We start from the raw sequence: 18,240 nt of genomic DNA, 5'->3' as shown, positions 1-18,240 counted from the left end.
GGGTTCCTCCTGCAGGTTATGGGCAGTAAATCCAGCCAGACACAACCACAGCTGCATACCACAAATACAGAACAGTCGGGCTCCAAAGAAAACTGGATACTGAAAGCTTATCCCTGAAACTGAATCATTCGTCCACCTAATTCTTTGAGCTGACGACAGCTTGTGCTTTTGTGGCTTACAGATACTATTATCCTAATGTGAGAGACCAGATGGTCGCCAAAGGAACCTTGCCATTATCGAGGATCTGTGCCTTGGTAACCATGCAGCACCGTGAGGATGGGGGCATACAGACCTTTAATCTCCCTTTAACCCCCAGGCTTGAGAATAGGAAAGAACTGAGGAACCAGTCATCAGGTAATTGAAGATGTTTACCTTTCGCTTTCAAAGGTAGGATATGTGAATATCCCTTTTCCCTCTAAATTAGTGATTCTTCACATTTTGTGGTACTTACCTTTTCAGAATTTGATAAAAACTGAGGTACCTTCTCTTAGAAAGTGAATAGAATACATACTGCAAATTTTGAATATAATTTTAGAAAATTCATAGTTATGTAGATTGTGTACATAAATGTTGCTTATCTCACCTTTAACTTCAGTAGCATTTGACAAGCCCTCAAGACACAAATCCCAAGTATTATGTAGGTATACTCAGAAAATTATTATTCTAAGGCAACATGATGTAGGATTGGAAGAAAATGGCATGAAGTGGAAATTCACTGTGAGGGAAGAGAGAGTCAGGATTTAAAGTTAGAAGGGATTAGTTAGAATTGGAGTTTTGAATTCTATCCTAATGGTTCCAGCAAGATGACCTATCCTTCTAATACATCATGAATAACTAGAATGAGCCTCATAAATCAAGTTACTCTTCCCTCTTACTGGAGAGTATCTGCCTAAACAAAGGCTTTATCTTGTTAGATTGAGTTGTTCCTCCTTACCCTCACTGATCAGCTTGTTCTGTTCCTTAAAGCTTTCCCTGGGGACTTCTCTGGTGGCACAAGCGATAAGAATCCACCTGCCAGCGCAGGGGATATGGGTTTGACCCCTAGTCCAGGAAGATTCCACATGCTGTAGAGCAAGTAGAGCCCAAGAGCCGAGACTGCTGAGCCCACCTGCTGCAACTACTGAAGCCTGTGAACCTAGAGCCTGTGCTCCGCAACAAGGGAAGCCTCCGCAATGAGAAGCATGCATACCGTAACTAAGAGGAGCCCCCACTCTCTACCACTAGAGAAAGTCCACATGCAGCAGCTGAGACCAGTGCAATCAAAAATAAGTAATTTAAAAACAATGTTTATTTTTATTTTTGGCTGCACTGGGTCTTCATTACTATGTGGACTTCTCTAGTTTCAGCAAGTGGGGGCTACTCTTTGTTAAGGTATGTGGGCCCTCTTGTTGCAGAGCATAGGCTCTAGGGCACATGGGCTCAGTGGTTATAGTACTTGGGCTTAGTTGCCCTGCAGCACATGAAATCTTCCTGGACCAGGGATCAAATTCATGTCCCCTGCATTGACAAGTAGATTCCCAACCACTGGAATACCGGGGAAGTCCAGGAGAATTCTTATTAAAAGATGGCATGTGAAGGTGTTTCAGGTGGTGGTAGTAGGAGGGTGATAGAAATGTGTGAGTGTGAAAACCTTTTAAAGATTGTAGAAAACAAAGGTTAGAGTCCATCTCGATTCTATAAAAATAATTGGGATTACGTTCTGCCTCTGTTAGTTATGTGATTTTTACAAGCAGTTGAATCTCTGAGCCATAGTTTTCATAGATATAAAGTGAAAATTGTGACTTCTATTCTGCTTTATTAATCCTAAAGTACAAAAATATAATGTGATTCTGACCATAGACAGATTGTTTCACTGCTGAGGCCCCTTACTGTTCATTAGGATTATAGTGTTTAACCTCTTCCTTCCTTCCTGACTAAGATTTAGGATTTGGTAGAACAGATTATTTCAACCAACCATTTGATTTTTCCTTTCACCCTCATTCTTCAGGTTTACTGGATGTGGGCCTAAGGTACAGGCGTACTCCAAGGACAGCAGAGGGAGTTCTCGCTGCCCGAACTGTCTCCATCTCAGTCCAGATTATCAGAGCCTGTGGTTTACAAGCAGCAGCCAAGTAAGTTCACCTTAGAAAAGCAGTTCTCAAACCAAACCTTTCTCCACTGCAGTCCACAGAATTTGTGATGCTCAGATAACGTAAAACTTCCTTGGGTACAATCTTCAGTTTATTAACCACAATTCTGCTCTTTTCTTTTTCTCTTAAGAAAGCACATAGGAATATAAGTGAATAAATCACTTGCAGATATTGCTATTTTAGCTGTTATTAGCAACTTAGTTCCTTGACCTTGTCTAGCAGTTTATCGTCTACCCTGTTGCTGCTGATGTTGAGTCTCATAAGTCATGCCCGGCTCTTTACAACCCCAAAGACTGTAGCCCACCAGGCTCCTCTGTCCATGGGACTCTCCAGGCAAGAATACTGGAGTGGGTTGCTGTTCCCTTCTGCAGGAGATCCTCCTGACCTGGGGACTGAACCCAGACCTCCCCCGTTGTAGGCAGATTACCATGTGAGCCACTAGGGAAGCCCTCTACCCTACTCACCCCTTAACCCAAGGTCAGACCCTATGCTCTCCACCATGCCAAGACCAATCGCTATTACAGATCCTCTTATAGTATCATGTTCAGTCTGAGTACCACCTTCTGTTTTTCTGGCTCATTCCCCTTTAGTCTGTTGTCAGTACAGAAGCCAGTGAGCTTTTAAAAACTTAAATAGATCTTGACACACATCTACTTAAAACCCACCAATGCCGTTCCATCTCATTTAAAATAAAAACCAGAGCCTTTTAAATGGTTGTAAGGCCCCCATGATCTGACTCCATTATCTTTATGCCCTCCTCTCCTGGAAGCTGCTGCTCTGCTCACTCCACTCCAGCCACTGGCGTTTTTATTGCTTCTGCACACATGCTCTTCTTCCCCTCAGGGCCTCTGCCTCGCTGTTTTCTCTGCCTGAAATACTGTTTGTATAAACAGCATGGCTTCGCTTGCCTCCATTGCTCATTCCTCTCTCTACTTTGGATGTTCTTCCTTATTTTGTCCTCTAAACAAACTTCCGTTTTCATCAAGGCTTTGCAGCCTTCCTCCATCTCTCCCTACATGTTGATAGAATTGGTGCTTTGTCCTTTGTCTGCTAGCTCCATGTTGCAGCACATAGTAGTCTGTTTCCATTACTTGCAGACATGAGTTTTCCTCCACTAGGCTGTGCATTCCTCTGCATGCACACACTGCCTGAACTCTTCTCTGTACCCCTACCACAGAGCATTGTTCCAGCACATAACAAGTGCTCAGCTAAGAAGGAGAATTTGGGACTTCCCTGGTGGTCCAGTGGCTAAGACGCCATGCTTCCGATCCAGGGGGCCCAGGTTCAGTCCCTGGTCAGGGATCTGGATCCTGTATACCACAAGTAAGAGTTCATATGCTGCAACTAAAGGGCCCATATGCCGTGACTAAGACCCAGTAGAGCCAAATAAATCAGTTCAGTGTAGACACTCAGTGGTGTCCGACTCTGTGACCCCATGGACTACAGCATTCCAGGCCTCCTGTTCCATCGCCAACTTCTGGAGTTTACTCAAACTCATGGACATTGAGTCAGTGATGCCATCCAACCATCTCATCCCCTGTCATCCCCTTCTCCTCCCACCTTCAATCTTTCCCAGCATTAGGGTCTTTTCCAGTGAGTCAGTTCTTCATATCAGGTGGCCAAAGTATTGGAGTGTCAGCTTCAGCATCAGTCCTTCCAATGAATATTCAGGATTGATTTCCTTTAGGAAGGACTGGTTGGATCTCCTTGCAGTCCAAATGACTCTCAAGAGTCTTCACCAACACCACAGTTTAAAAGCATCAATTCTTTGATGCTCAACTTTCTTAATAGTCCAACTCTCACATCCAAACATGACTACTGGAAAAACCACAACTTTGACTAGATGGACCTTTGTTGGCAAAGGAATGTCTCTGCTTTTGAATATACTGTCTAGGTTGGTGATAACTTTCCTTCCAAGGAGTAAGCATCTTTCAATTTCATGGCTTCAATCACCATCTGCAGTGATTTTGGAACCCAAAAATATAAAGTCTGCCACTGTTTCCATTGTTTCCCCATCTATTTGCCATGAAGCGATGGGACCAGATGCCATGATCTTCATTTTCTGAATGTTGAGCTTTAAGCCAGCTTTTTCACTCTCCTCTTTCACTTGCATCAAGAGGCTTTTTAGTTCTTTGCTTTATGCCATAGGGTGGTGTCATCTGCATATCTCAGGTTATTGATATTTCTTCCAGCAATCTTGATTCCAGCTTATGCTTCCTCCAGCCCAGTGTTTCTCATGATGTACTCTGCACTGAAGTTAAATAAGCAGAGTGACAGTATACAGCCTTGATGTACTCCTTTCCTGATTTGGAACCAGTCTGTTGTTCCATGTCCAGTTCTAGCTGTTGCTTCCTGACCTGCATACAGATTTCTCAAGAGGCAGGTCAGGTAGTCTGGTGTTCCCATCTCTTTCAGAATTTTCCACAGTTTGTTGTGATCTACACAGTCAAAGGCTTTGGCGTAGTCAATAAAGCAGAAATAGATGTTTTTCTGGACCTCTCTTGCCTTTTCCATGATCCAACGGATGTTGGCAATTTGATCTCTGGTTCTTCTGCCTTTTCTAAATCCAACTTGAACATCTGGAATTTCATGGTTCACGTACTATTGAAGCCTGGCTTGGAGAATTTTGAGTATTATTTTGCTAGCATGTGAGATGAGTGCAGTTGTGTGGTAGATTGAACATTCTTTGACATTGCCTTTCTTTGCGACTGGAATGAAAACTGAACCTTTCCAGTCCTGTGGTCACTGCTGAGTTTTCCAAATTTGCTGGCGTATTGAGTGCAGCACTTTCACAGCATCATCTTTTAGGATTTGAAATAGCTCAACTGGAATTCCATCACCTCCACTAGCTTTGTTTGCAGTGATAATTCCTAAGGCCCACTTGACTTCACATTCCAGAATGTCTGGCTCTAGATGAGTGATCACTCCATGATTATCTGGGTCATGAAGATGTTTTTGTATTGTTCTTCTGTATATTATTGCCACCTCTTCTTCATATCTTCTGCTTCTGTTAGATCCATACCATTTCTGTCCTTTATTGAGCCCATCTTTGCATGAAATGTTTCCTTGGTATCTCTAATTTTCTTGAAGAGATCTCTAGTCTTTCCCAGTCTATTGTTTTCCTCTATCTCTTTGCATTCATCACTGAGGAAGGCTTTCTTATCTTTCCTTGCTATGCTTTGGAACTCTGCATTCAAATGGCTATATCTTTCCTTTTCTCCTTTGCCTTTCACTTCTCTTCTTTTCACAGCTATTTGTAAGGCCTCCTCAGACAATCATTTTGCCTTTTTCATTTCTTATTCTTGGAGATGTCTTGATCCCTGCCTCCTGTACAATGTCACAAACCTCTGTCCATAGTTCTTCATGCCAAATAAATAAATATAAATATATTTTTAAAAAAAAAGAATAACTGGATCATGATCCTGAAACAAGCTAGCTCACTTTGGACATGAATTCAAGAAAGAAGCAAATGCTGCTTAATTTGGTCCCTGTTACAACTTAAGAGTCAGAATATTTACCTTTAACTTCATGGTCACTAAATAACTATTGGGATTACTGCCATGTGAGATCTTACGTGAAAGTAGCTGATAATATGTTCAGTCTAATTAATACTTTTCCTCACTGAATTCTCCAAATAGACTTTTCTAGTAACCACTCAAGAACATCTTAGTGAGATACCAGGGAGGTTTTTTAATCATGTTCTACCATATAGTCAAACTTCTAATGGTTTCTCATAGTCAGTAACAGTGGTCTCCTAATTTTAATTCTACCTTCCTATCATTTAAAAAAAATTAGCATACTCTCTAAATATATGGACACTTATTCATATATGAGTCATCTTCATGTACTACTGTACTAATACATATATTGTTAAGAGTAGTAAAACTTTAATATATGAAATAACAGCTCTAGAAATTTTAATAAATTTTTTCCTATGCCCAAATAGTTTACTGTCTGAACCCCCTAGATGGTACTCACTACATTCTAGGGTGGTGGTCCACAGGATAAGGTCCAACCTGCTTGCTCAACATGGCATTCAGGACCCTTCAAAATAATCTGAGTCTTGAAAGAAGAGTAAGAGTTAATTAAAATGCCCAAGAAAGCAGAAAATTATTCCAGTCAAAGAGAAGAACATGTGCAAAAGCCATGGAGGCATGAAACTTATGTATAATGGAGTACCCGTTCTGGGTAAGACCCAGCCCATGTCAGAATCATAAACATAGTGTTAAATAAATTGGTTACTATGTAACTGACAAATTAAAAAGCAGAAACATTACTTTGCCAACAAAGGTCAGTCTTGTCAAAGCTATGGTTTTTCCAGTAGTCATGTATGGATGTGAGAGTTGGACTATAAACAAAGTTGAATGCAGAAGAATTGATGCTTTTGAACTGTGGTGTTGGAGAAGACTCGTGAGAGTCCCTTGGACTGCAAGGAAATCTAACCAGTCCATCCTAAAGGAGATCAGTCCTGGGTGTTCATTGGAAGGACTGATGTTGAAGTGGAAACTCCAATACTTTGGCCACCTGATGCGAAGAGCTGACTCATTTGAAAAGACCCTGATGCTGGGAAAGATTGAAGGTGGGAGGAGAAGGGGACAACAGAGGATGAGAGGGTTGGATGGCGTCACCGACTCAATGGACATGAGTTTGAGTAAGCGGGAGTTGGTGATGGATAGGAAAGCCTGGTGTGCTGCAGTCCGTGGGGTTGCAAGGAGGCAGACACGACTGAGTGACTGAACTGAACTGAATTGACAGAAAAGGACTCAGAATTTCAGTACTCAGATCTCAGAGAGACTGAGTAATAGGTACGAAATTCAGTAGTTTCTCTGGGAACTCATGGGGAAAGTCAGATTAGATGGCAGGCAGTTTTTTTTTTAAGTCCTGCATCTGGTCTGTGTTGTACTTTCAAGCAAAAAGGGCAAGAAGCCAGACCAGGGCAGTGGAATGTCCTTGTAGTATCACTCTACTAGGCAGATGAATATTGTCTTCTTCATACACACGTATGCTGTGACATCTCTATTGCTAAGAAAAAACGCTGTGGCCCTGCCAAAGCCTAGATAAGAAACATATGGTCTGTGAGTGTTCTTGGTGGCCTCATGGGAATGGTGATATTCCTTAGGCAGTCTACTGATTTCTGATACTGAATCCTTCTCATTTCTGATATTCCTACCCTTCTCCCCTACAGGGCTTTGGCTGAGCAGGAACCTGCTCTGCAGTTTAGTGCCACAGTCGGGGTCAATGCCTTTGTCACCACTCATCTGTCCTTCCTGCCCAAGGGAGAACAGCGTCAAACCCACCCTGTGGCCTGTTCCTTCTGCCCCGAGTTCTCCCATCACAGTGAGTTCTCATGTAACTTGGTAACTCAGCACTGCAGTGGAGAAGCCTGTTTCCTGGCAGAGCTGTTAGAGTTTGCAGAAGTTACTTTTGCTGTTTATCATGAAGATACCAAGTCAGGTGAGGACAAATGGCTCACAGTCACAATTAAAAAGAGTTCTGTTCTGAATGGTATAGTGCTTCCAACTTACTTCTAAAGGGTATAGCAAAAATATGTAGAATATGTATTGAGTGTGTTTAAGAGAATGTAGAAAAGTAAGGCAAATGTGTCAAGTTGTTAGCAAGTGAATCTAGGTGAAGGATATATAGGAGTTCATAAATATTCTTGTAACTTTTCTGTATGCCTGAATTTTTCAAAGTAAAATTACTTAAGTGTGGGTATACACATACTTAATGATTTAATTTAAATGATTTAGAAGGCATTCAAGATTTGACTGGAGCAAGATGATCTCTAATGCACCGTCCAACACTGAAATTCACTGAGTGTAAATGGATTCTCATATGGCTATATTGTAACACAAGCCCTTTAGTCAGTAGACCACCAACTAATTTCCCTTTTTCTGTTTGATTTAACAGCCAGTGATATAACCAGTATCCACTCATTCAAAGATTACCTGCTTGGAGTAGTAAAGATTCCAACAAAAGATCTGCTGATGAAGAGATCTGGTAGGGATCCTGGATTATCAGTTTCTGATCCTGTTCTTTCCTGTTCACCTCCCTGCTTGAGATCATCTTGTTTGGCTCTCTTGCAAGATATTGGGTAGGCAGGGGGGAGGGGGGGAGACACCTTAGCACATACTTCTCAATTCTGCCAGATACCTCAGAAGTTTTCTCAAAAATATTGTTAAGTCCTTTGCTAGTTATTTCAGAAGTCTTCTAATAAAGCAAAGAAGCTCAAAACAGTGTACTGTCATCTTCCTCCAGGAAAGAGAATGATGATGATACTACTTACAATAAATATGGCAATACCTATTGCATTATATAGCACTCTGTAAAATATTTTCTCAGATCTCATTTGAACCTCAGGGTAACTCTTACTGTCAGGAATACTAGGATTGTCTTCATTTGACAGATGAGAAAATTTAGGCTCACAGAGTTTAAGTGATTAGTCAGAACAACACAGCCACGTAGTAGAGTCCTGGAAATCAAATTCAGGTTTGCCCATTCTTTTTCACTATACTCTTCTGTCTCACTGAAGAAGGAATGAAGCTGTGAGATAGAGACCTGAAAGAAAGTACAACCACCAAGACAGCAGTCTGGAAATACTGGTCCCATCCTGCTTTTTACTAGCTCAGTGACCTTGACCTCTCTGAGTCCCACTTAGAGATGGAGACTGTTAATGGTAACAAGTCTATGAGGTAGGACTCAGTGAGATAGGATATGTAAAGTACCTGACACATAGTAGGCACTCAGTAAACATCAAGTTTCCTTCTTTTGCCCATCTTCCTCCCTAGGATTATATGATCTATTTTCCAAAATTTAGCACACATCTCCCAGTTTTAACTGTGAATTGAAATTTGAGCAATACTCAATAAGCAAATACTATGTGCCTGCCAGAAAGAATCTCTAAAGCTTGATAAAGCATTCAAATCTCACTTCTGTCTGTCACTTTTTGTGATCTAGGACAAGTCACTTCATCTCCCAGCTCTCTAAATGGAAATCTCTGAAAATGGAAGTAATAGGATATTGCAGGATTAGTGAAGCATTTGATGAAGTTATACATTTAAAAAGATCTCTGCACAGGGCTGGCCACATGGTTTCTTTCCTTCTGAAACTTACTACAGAGTTTGTCAGCAAATAGGCACCATCTGAGAAATCCAGCTTCACAAATTAAATTTAACCACTTGGAAATAAACCTTTTGACGTAGCATTTGTCTTTATAGTCAGTTATTCTAAAGTGAACTTTCTGTTTTGTTTCCTCCTGTCAGTAATCTCAATTATAGAATCACAGAGCCAGAGGAACAGTCCTGTGTAGCAGTTCTTAAGTGCTAAAATGGTGTGAAATTCTTTGTGGATTTATATTTGAGCATTGTTCTGGGCCAACTTTCGTTGCCGCCAAAGGGATCTGTGACCAAATAATATTAAGAACCACTCGGTTGTAAGGAAATTAATACCCAGTGATGAGAAATTACTAAACCAAAGCTGTAGGTTTTTAGACTAAAGTTAAAAGGAGTCTTGGAGATCTACATTCTCATTTCAGCATCCTCATTTTATAAATGAAAACTTGGAAGGCCCCCCAAAATTAAATGCGTTAAATCATAATACCGTAAGTGACCTTTGGCAAATTCATCTCAATAAGTCTGAATCTTCTAATCTGTAATTTTAATTAATAAAATCTCAGATAATTGCTGTGAATATTATACCAGTCTATAAACTGCTTGACATAATTATGAAATCCAAAAAACTCAGAAAATTACAAGTTTTTTTAAATTAGATAAGCAGCCAAACCTGATACCAACTGACATGAGACTGTTTAGGCTTCATTTCTGACTTGGGCCACTTCCTGATTATATAAAGTTTTATTGGAGCACATTGTGCCCATTCATTGACATATTGTCTATGTCTGCTTTCTTACTACAATACAGTTGAATAGCTGCAACAGAGACTATATGGCCGAAAAGCCGAAAATACTTACCATCTGCCCTTTTACAGAATAAGTTTACCAACCCCTGACCTCCGTGACCACTGAGTAGTACATAGTATTCAATTTATGTACCGTATTACCTTTCTAAGATCTGAACATTTTTAAAAGTGTAAACAAATCTGATCCTGAAGATTCTAGATAAGATATTATGAACTTATAATAGGTGGACTGTAGACTTTAAAGCCAGCTATACCTGGATTCAAATCCTAGCTTTACTGCCTGGTAGCTGTAACAACTTGGGAAGGTCTCTGAGCTTTCATTTGCCCATCTGTAAAATGTGGATTATTGTCCTGTTTAATCCTCAGAACATGACAGGGTTACCAAGAAAATTAAATGATGTAATATGTATAAGGGCTTCCCAGGTGGCGCTAGTGATAAAGAACCCGTCTGCCAGTGCAGGAAATATGAGACATGAGTTTGATCTCTGGGTCGGGAAGATCCCCTGGAGAGTGGCATGGCAACCCCTGAAGTAGTCTTACCTGGAAAATCCCATGGACAGTGGAGCCTGGCAGGCTACAGTTTAGGGTCACAAAGAGTTGGAAACAACTGAAGCAGTTTAGAACGCAATATGTATAAAGCATAAGAGAATTTCTGACACATAGTAGATACCCAGTAACAAGTAGCTAATATTTAAAATTTTCATTTTGAAGTCTAGTGCCTGGTCCTTTGTATGTATTCCGTAAGTGGCAGTTCCCTTGGTCAAAGACCTGTGGCTAGACATCTCTCAGATCTCCTGATCCTGTCCCATGCCTTCTCCATTGTACTCATCGTATCATAATAATATTTCACATTTTTAATTCTCTTTCAAAGCTCTTGCAGAACCATTATTTCATTTGACAATCATAATAACTTTGTCTGGTAAACAAGATTGGCACTGTTTTTCCCATGTGTCAGGTAATGAAATAAGGCTAAAAGAAATTAATGGCTTACCCAGACTGAACCACTAATTTTGAGCTGAGCCAAGGAGAAAATTGAGATCTTCCAGCTCCTAACCTTTGTTCTTCCACCTGATTTCATTGTCTTTCAGCTGTCAGATGAAACAAACTTCAGCGCACTGTGGGTTTATGTTTTCTTTTCTATATTGGACCAGGGTGATGGCAGAAAGTCTTTTTACTTATAAAACAATAATTGAAAAACTTTCTTTTCTCTCATAAGGGATCACAGGATGGTATCCTATCGTTTTCCCAGAAGAGGGGGGCCTGCCTCATGGCTTGGAACTCATGCAGAAGATTGTTGGTGGTCTGGAGCTTTCAGTCTCCTTCACCCATCCTGGAGACAGAGAGCGGGTATTGGAAGCTGCTAAGCTATTGGGCTGGAGCTTTGAGAATAATCTGAAGGATTTTGTCAAGATGGATGAAGAGGAGCCAGCCACTGTTACCATCTCCACCCCGAGGCTCTGGCTGCCCACCCATTGTGTGCTGCTTGCCGGCCACAACCACATTCATAAGAGTACATATTGCTACCTCCGCTACAAGCTATATGATCACGAAGGCTTTTGGACCCCTCTCAAGAAGCCTAAGGAATCTACAAACAAAAAGCAGGTCATGGTTACTTTCAAGGCATCCAAAAGAGCAGAAGTCACCAGGAACCCATCACTGCTTTGGTACTTCAGAGAGGAGAGGTTAGAGATCCAGGTGTGGCGGGCTTATGGCAATGAGAGCGTGGAGAGGCCCCACCAGACAGACAGCTGGATTGGCTCAGCCTATGTGGACTTGACCAGACTTGGGGAGAGGTCAGCAAGGACACTCACTGTCAGTGGTAAGTGATGAACAGCCTTAGCTCTTGTGGTTTGAGCACCTCTGCTCTGTGACAAGTACCACGTGAGATATCCTCTCTGACATTATTTTATTTGGTCCTCCCAGAAATCTATAAGATAGATACCAAACTCATTTTTCAGTCATGAAAATGGAGGCTCAGGTAGGTTGGGTAACTGCCCAAGGTCACATATTAGTAAGTATTCTGGCCATTATTGCATGTTGAAAGATTAATAATAATTTAGTAATGCTTCTTGAAAGTAAAGAGATTTCCGAAAGAGGTCTGCTGGCTGCTTTAAGAAGGGCATTATCTAGTGACAGTATACCTTAGTGGAGCCTAAGGTATACAGTCTAAGATCTAAGAACTGGCTCTGAACTTTGTAGCCTTAAAGTACATCCAAATTCATCAGATTGTTGCACCTAACACAGTGCCTAGAACACTAAGTCCTCAGTTAATACATGTGAAATAAGAATGAGTGAATTTAGGGTCTACCTTTAATCCCATGTATAAGAGCCTATATGATAATCTAAAATGTTGGTTTTTAAATACACTGAGAAGTGTACCTGCTAATGAGATTAGGATGTCCTTTCTCTCTGGTCAACACATCTTGGAATCAGAAAATCTACATGATAATTAACTGGTTCACAAGACAGAAAGGAAAAAAGGTAGTATTTTGCAAGTGGCATTATGAGTGCTTTTCTTTCAAGCGTTTGTTCAGTATTTGCTCTATGTACATGACCCTGGGAATTCAAAAGAGTCAAAAATAGTTAATGAGTTTGTTGTTTAATGGGGGGGTGGAGTAGTAAACACATACAGTAAAGTGTAAGAACTATGAAAAGGTATTCTCAGTGGCGCTGTGGGAGCACAGGGACACAACAGGTCTTTGGTCCAAGGATGACATGTCAGTGGAAGTGATGCTTCACCTGAGTTTCAAAGGATTTAGAAATAAGTCAAGAAAAGGCGGGGGAAACGGTTTTCTAAACGGGAATAGCATGGGTGAAGGCATAGAGTCAGGAAGCAGCCTGATACATTTTAGGTGTTGTAAGTAATTTGGTGCTGTTGGATCACAGGATATATAGGTTGGGAAATGGTGGAGAATGAAGCTAGAGAGGTGAGCAGGAGGATTGTGTGGGAAGCCTCTTCTAAGCAGGAGAGTTTAGGCTTTTTTCTGAGAGCTATGGAAAGCTATTTTAATGAGTTCTGAATAGAAGAGTGACATAGCTTTACGTTCTAGAACAATAAGTCTGGCAGCTATGCTACAGAATGAATTGAAGATGACCAGACTAGACTCTTCCAGGTTAGTTCAATTCACTCTGTCAGTCGTGTCTGCCTCTTTGCGACCCCATGGACTGCAACACGCCAAGCCTCCTTGTCCGTCACCAACTCCCGCTTACCTAAACCCATGTCCATTGAGTCGGTGATGCCATGCAACCATCCTCTGTTGGCCCCTTCTCTTCCTGCCCTCAGTCTTTCTCAGCATCAGGGTCTTTTCCAATGAGTCAGCTCTTCGAGTCAGGTGGCCAAAGTATTGGAGTTTCCGCTTCAACATCAGTCCTTCCAATGAACACCCAGGACTGATCTCCTTTAGGATGGACTGGTTGGATTTCATTGCAGTCCAAGGGATTCTCAAGAGTCTTCTTTAACACCACAGTTCAAAAGCATCAATTCTTCAGCGCTCAGCTTTCTTTATAGTCCAACTCTCACATCCATACATGACCACTGGAAAAACCATAGCCTTGACTAGACGGACCTTATACTCTTTACAAATGTCATATTTATGTACCTTAACATTCCCATAAGGTAATTTTCCTCACTATACAGTTGAAGAAACTGAGTCACAACGCTGTCGTAGCTCTGTTAGCCTTGTGCTCCTACCGTATTACCGAGCAGGTAGCCCAAGCTAAAGGAGGACTGAGTATCAGGGTGATCATCCTAGATTTTCTGATTCTCTCTGGACCCAGCAGGTATAATTCTGACTCTGGTGAGCACCTTATCAAATTCTGTGTGTCCTGTTCTGTCTGGGCTTCAGACAGACTATACTTCAGGGAGACTACAGAAAGAATCCTTGAGGTATGCAGAGCTCACTGGAACTAAAGTTCATAAAAATAGGCTTATTTATAACTTCACTCGGCTGAAGCAGGTAGGTTTGGAAAACTGAATATAGATTTAAGGATCAGAACTTGAACATAAGTAACTCTTCTCCCCCCCTCACTCCTGTCAGCTTTTTATCCACTTGTAAAAGGGCCTTATACGAAGTGTAGCATTTTATGTTTATTGAATGGGTTGCAATCAGTTCATCTAATCATCCATCCAACCATCTTTCCAAGTACTATTAAATTACTTGAGGATAAGGAGGTAACAGTGTTGCTTTTGGTATCTTCCTTTCTATGACTTGCCCTTATTTTGTGCCTGTTATAATCATAATAATCTACACATTGCATGGGAAAAAAACAGATTGCCTAAAAACAGAAAAAGACAGGAAAGACTCCCTCTTATAGCAGTCTGAATCAGTAAAGTCCATTTTCCTGAACTGTTTCTTGTTGTTCAGTTGCTAAATCATTTCCAGCTCTTTGTGACCCCATGGACTGCAGCAGCACATCGGGCTTCCCTGTCTTTCACTGTTTCCTGCAATTTGCTCAGATTCATATCCACTGAGTCTGATGCTATCTAACCATCTCATCCTCTGCTGCCCTGTTAATTGGAATGAGTCTTATGAAGCAAACTTTGAGATTCTGAAGAAACTATTAGTGCCCTCTGCTCTATAAATAAAATCTCATGTTAATACCCAGCAAACCAGAAAAGTTATATCCTGGGGTTTAAATCTGCCACTTATTGGAAAAGTCATTTCGCCAGGTTACTTAACTGCTCTGAGATTCTAGCACATAAAAAATACTCAACAGACTCCCTTTTCTTTTTGCCTCCTGCCACCGCCTCCTCTTTCCCTTCCAAATGATCTTCAGGGCTACTGCTAAAACCTATATTTGGTGAAACAGGCTAAATTGAGCATCAAGTCAGATTCCTAATAAGAGGCCTAAGAAGAGGAACCAGTAGGACTTATGGAAGAAAAGACAGGCTACTCTTGATTTCATCAAATGTTAAAACTTTTAAGAGACTCCAAAAGTCATTTAAGTCTAGCTACCCCCTCAGCTCATGGATTCCTTCTATAGCAGCTGTACCTGGTAGTCATTCAGCTTTGGCTTAAAATCCAGCCTCTCATTGCTTTCCATTATTTCAGATAGAGTTGGGGGGTTGCGGGGGAGACAGTAAAGTCTCTCACAGTGTATATTAACCTAACAGTTTCTTTTGCAAATTGGTATGTTAGGGCCTGTGGCCCTACCAAACAAGAGTGGACCATGAGCACCCTCAGTGAACATCTCCAGGCTTAGAAAGTGTCCCTGCTTGCCTCAATTTATTCTCCTCCATCCTCTTGCAGGTATTTATCCCCTATTTGGACGAAATGCTTCCAACCTCTCAGGAGCTGCCTTGAGAGTTCATGTGGTTCTTTCCTCTCTTTCTCCACACCCTGGGCCCACTCATGAGCTGGACTCCATGGACTGCAGCAGCCACAGTGAGTCTGAGCAGGTCCCCAGAGGAATTGATGAGATCCAGCTCTCTCCACCACATGGCCACCGGAAGTCTCCAGCCTCCACCCAGGTCCCCTGCAGCAACACCACAGCTGAAGTCTGCGCAGCCCAGGAGGGCCCTCCTGAGTCAGATGGAACTTTCACAGTCAGCATTCTGGTAGAGAGAGCAATGCACTTAAGCTTGAAAGGTATGTTCTTCTCACTTATCTATAAACAGGTATCTGACTTTGCGGGCTAAAGTCCTGTCTTCATAAATCTTTCTAATCATGACTGAGTCTGGAGGAATTACTAATCATCTTAATCAATAATAATTATATTTTTCAAGCCTAAAGGTTTAAGCAGTGTGAAAGCCTTTCTGAACTTAAGTGGGCCTTGTCAGTTATCTTGATTTTGTATATCATAAATTCCTCAGTCCAGAAACCAGAGTATCAATTTAGATGCACCTCTTTTCCTTTTTCACCATCCATTAAATTACTGTGTCTCTGAAATTTCTGTTAGATCTCCACCTTGGTCTCTATTCATACCAACTTTATCCCTCTTCATTATACACCTAGGGTCAAGGATTCTTAGCACTGGATCCATAAGCCCTCAGGAATCCAAGGACTAAAGTCAGGGTAGGTGATCTTGGATAGGAAAATAATTACATCTTTATTTTTATTAACCTCTAACTAAAATTGAGGCTTTCCAGGTAGCCCAGCGGTAAAGAATCTGCCTGCCAAGCAGGAGACACGGTGTAATTCCTGGATCAGAAAGATCCCCTGGAGGAGGAAATAGAAACCCACTCCAGTATTCTTGCCTGGGAAATCCCATGGACAGAGGAGTCTGGCGGGCCACAGTCCATGGTGTCGCAGAGTTGGACATGACTCAGCAACTAAACAGTAGCACAGCAGCAACTGAAATTGAACATTTCTTCCAATTGTGAGTGTAGGCAATAGAGCCTAGTAGGAGAAAGCAATGGCGCCCCACTCCAGTACTCTTGCCTGGAAAAGCCCGTGGACAGAGGAGCATGGTGGGCTGCAGTCCATGGGGTCAGTCGCGAAGAGTCAGACATGACTGAGCAACTTCACTTTCACTTTCCACTTTCATGCATTGGAGAAGGAAATGGCAACCCACTCCAGTGTTCTTGCCTGGAGAATCCCAGGGACGGGAGCCTGGTGGGCTGCCCGTCTATGGGGTCACACAGAGTTGGACATGACTGAAGTGACTTAGCAGCAGCAGCATGAAGCTGTCAACAGTAGAAATCACAGGTATTTTCATATCCCATTTTAGTTACTGCAGATATCTTGGCATGTCGTTTATTCCTGTCATTACTTCAAAGTTTCAGTAGTTATTCAGTTCAGTTCAGTTCAGTCGCTCAGTCATGTCCAAAACCAAAGTAATTATTAAACCTAAAACTTAATCTTGTTATATATTAATAAAACACGTATATTGCTGTGTCACAGTTTTTTAATGTTTTGGTAACTTTGATTTCTTTGTAATCTTATGTATTTTACATTATTCATTTAAAAAAAAAAAAAAAACTACTACTAGAAGAGGCCCATAGACTTCCCCAGATGGCCAAAGTAATCCATGGCACAAAGAACCCCTGCCCTACATTTTTTTCGCCCTTGCCCTACTTGTATTCAGCCTTGTAATCTCCTAAAATTTTCCCTTTTGCCATCACCTTACTTTTTTGCCTACTTAATTCCAATTCCTCTCTCAAGACTCAGCACAAACATCACCATTTACCAGAGTTTCCTTGATGTGGGCCATCACCTATTTGCCCTTTTTATCATAGCATATATTGCATACATTAATGCCAACATTTGCATGATTTTCTTCTCTGCTAGGTAGGAGCTGTTTTAAGACCAGAGACCTTATCTCATTCATTTATTCATTCATTCAGCAACAAAACATATCCTGTTTGCTGTTTGAGCACTGTCCATGGTGCTGGGGATAAAGCAGTGAACAAAATGACAATAATAGTGCCATTATGAAGCTTACATTCTAGTAGGAATATATTCAACCCTGTATTTCCAGGCAATAAGTCGTGTATGTTTGTGACTTTGAGCAGTTATTGTCTCTCTTTGTCTTGAATTTCTCATCTGTAAATGGCTTTGATTATCAGTTCTGAGATGTGTGATTATTCTGAGAACTAAAAATCCATAGCTTTGTAAGTCCAGAAGATTTCAAAATATATCTTTTGATTTGGCCTTCCTACTTGGCTCCTACAGATTCTGTGTTGCCTCTCAGTTTTTGCTGTGTATCCTTATTACTTTGGAACAGAAACAAAATTCATGTTCACAGTAACTGTTGTCTGTCTTTATTTCTATTTTTCCATATACATACTACCAACAAATGTTACATCCAGAATTATAAGCTTCTACAAAGACCCTGAGGTTCTCAACCTTCTCATCACCTTTGTGTGTCAGAGACCTTGAAGCGTTCTGTCTCAGGACAGAGTCTTCTCCACATACAGTCTTGCTGTGCTGTATTAGAGATACTGAGGTGCTGCATGAGTCACAAAATTAGGAAACAGTTTTCACTTTTTGGCTGCCCTACCAATGCAGCCCATCTGTGACAAGTCTGATAAGGAATGAATTTAAGGAAAGCACAAAAAAGCTTTGATTTTTGCAAAAATTGTTTTGTTTTTTTGTTTTTGCATTGAAAATAAAACTTAATTTGCAAAAACATGCTTATGTTCCATTTTAGGGGTTGCCTCCATGTTGCAAAGAGCAAAATATGCTTATAACTTCTCAGTTAGAAGATTGTATTTTTAAATATGGCTTGACAATTAGCAGTAATTTATTGAACA

At 41.1% G+C, this 18,240-nt stretch overlaps 1 protein-coding gene across 10 annotated transcripts in view; it reads left to right on the top strand.

Moving 5' to 3' along the window:
- C2CD3 (C2 domain containing 3 centriole elongation regulator) overlaps window positions 1-18,240 on the top strand; it is a 121,515-nt gene that overhangs the window by 59,696 nt on the left and 43,579 nt on the right. For 6 of the 10 annotated variants that reach the window (XM_060400011.1, XM_060400010.1, XM_004016315.6 and 3 more), the window contains 6 exons: window positions 182-354; window positions 1,988-2,111; window positions 7,315-7,583; window positions 8,040-8,129; window positions 11,263-11,865; window positions 15,296-15,634. In XM_060400011.1, coding sequence (XP_060255994.1) covers window positions 182-354; window positions 1,988-2,111; window positions 7,315-7,583; window positions 8,040-8,129; window positions 11,263-11,865; window positions 15,296-15,634 — 1,598 coding nt within the window. The remainder of the gene's footprint in view (window positions 1-181; window positions 355-1,987; window positions 2,112-7,314; window positions 7,584-8,039; window positions 8,130-11,262; window positions 11,866-15,295; window positions 15,635-18,240) is intronic. The other 4 variants (XM_060400014.1, XM_060400012.1, XM_060400008.1 and 1 more) reach the window with 1 other exon arrangement.

This window comes from Ovis aries, chromosome 15, assembly GCF_016772045.2.
Source record: "Ovis aries strain OAR_USU_Benz2616 breed Rambouillet chromosome 15, ARS-UI_Ramb_v3.0, whole genome shotgun sequence".
Lineage (NCBI taxonomy): Eukaryota > Metazoa > Chordata > Mammalia > Artiodactyla > Bovidae > Ovis > Ovis aries.
The sequence above is the reverse complement of the archived record's forward strand: the minus strand, read 5'-3'. Positions and strand labels throughout refer to the sequence as shown.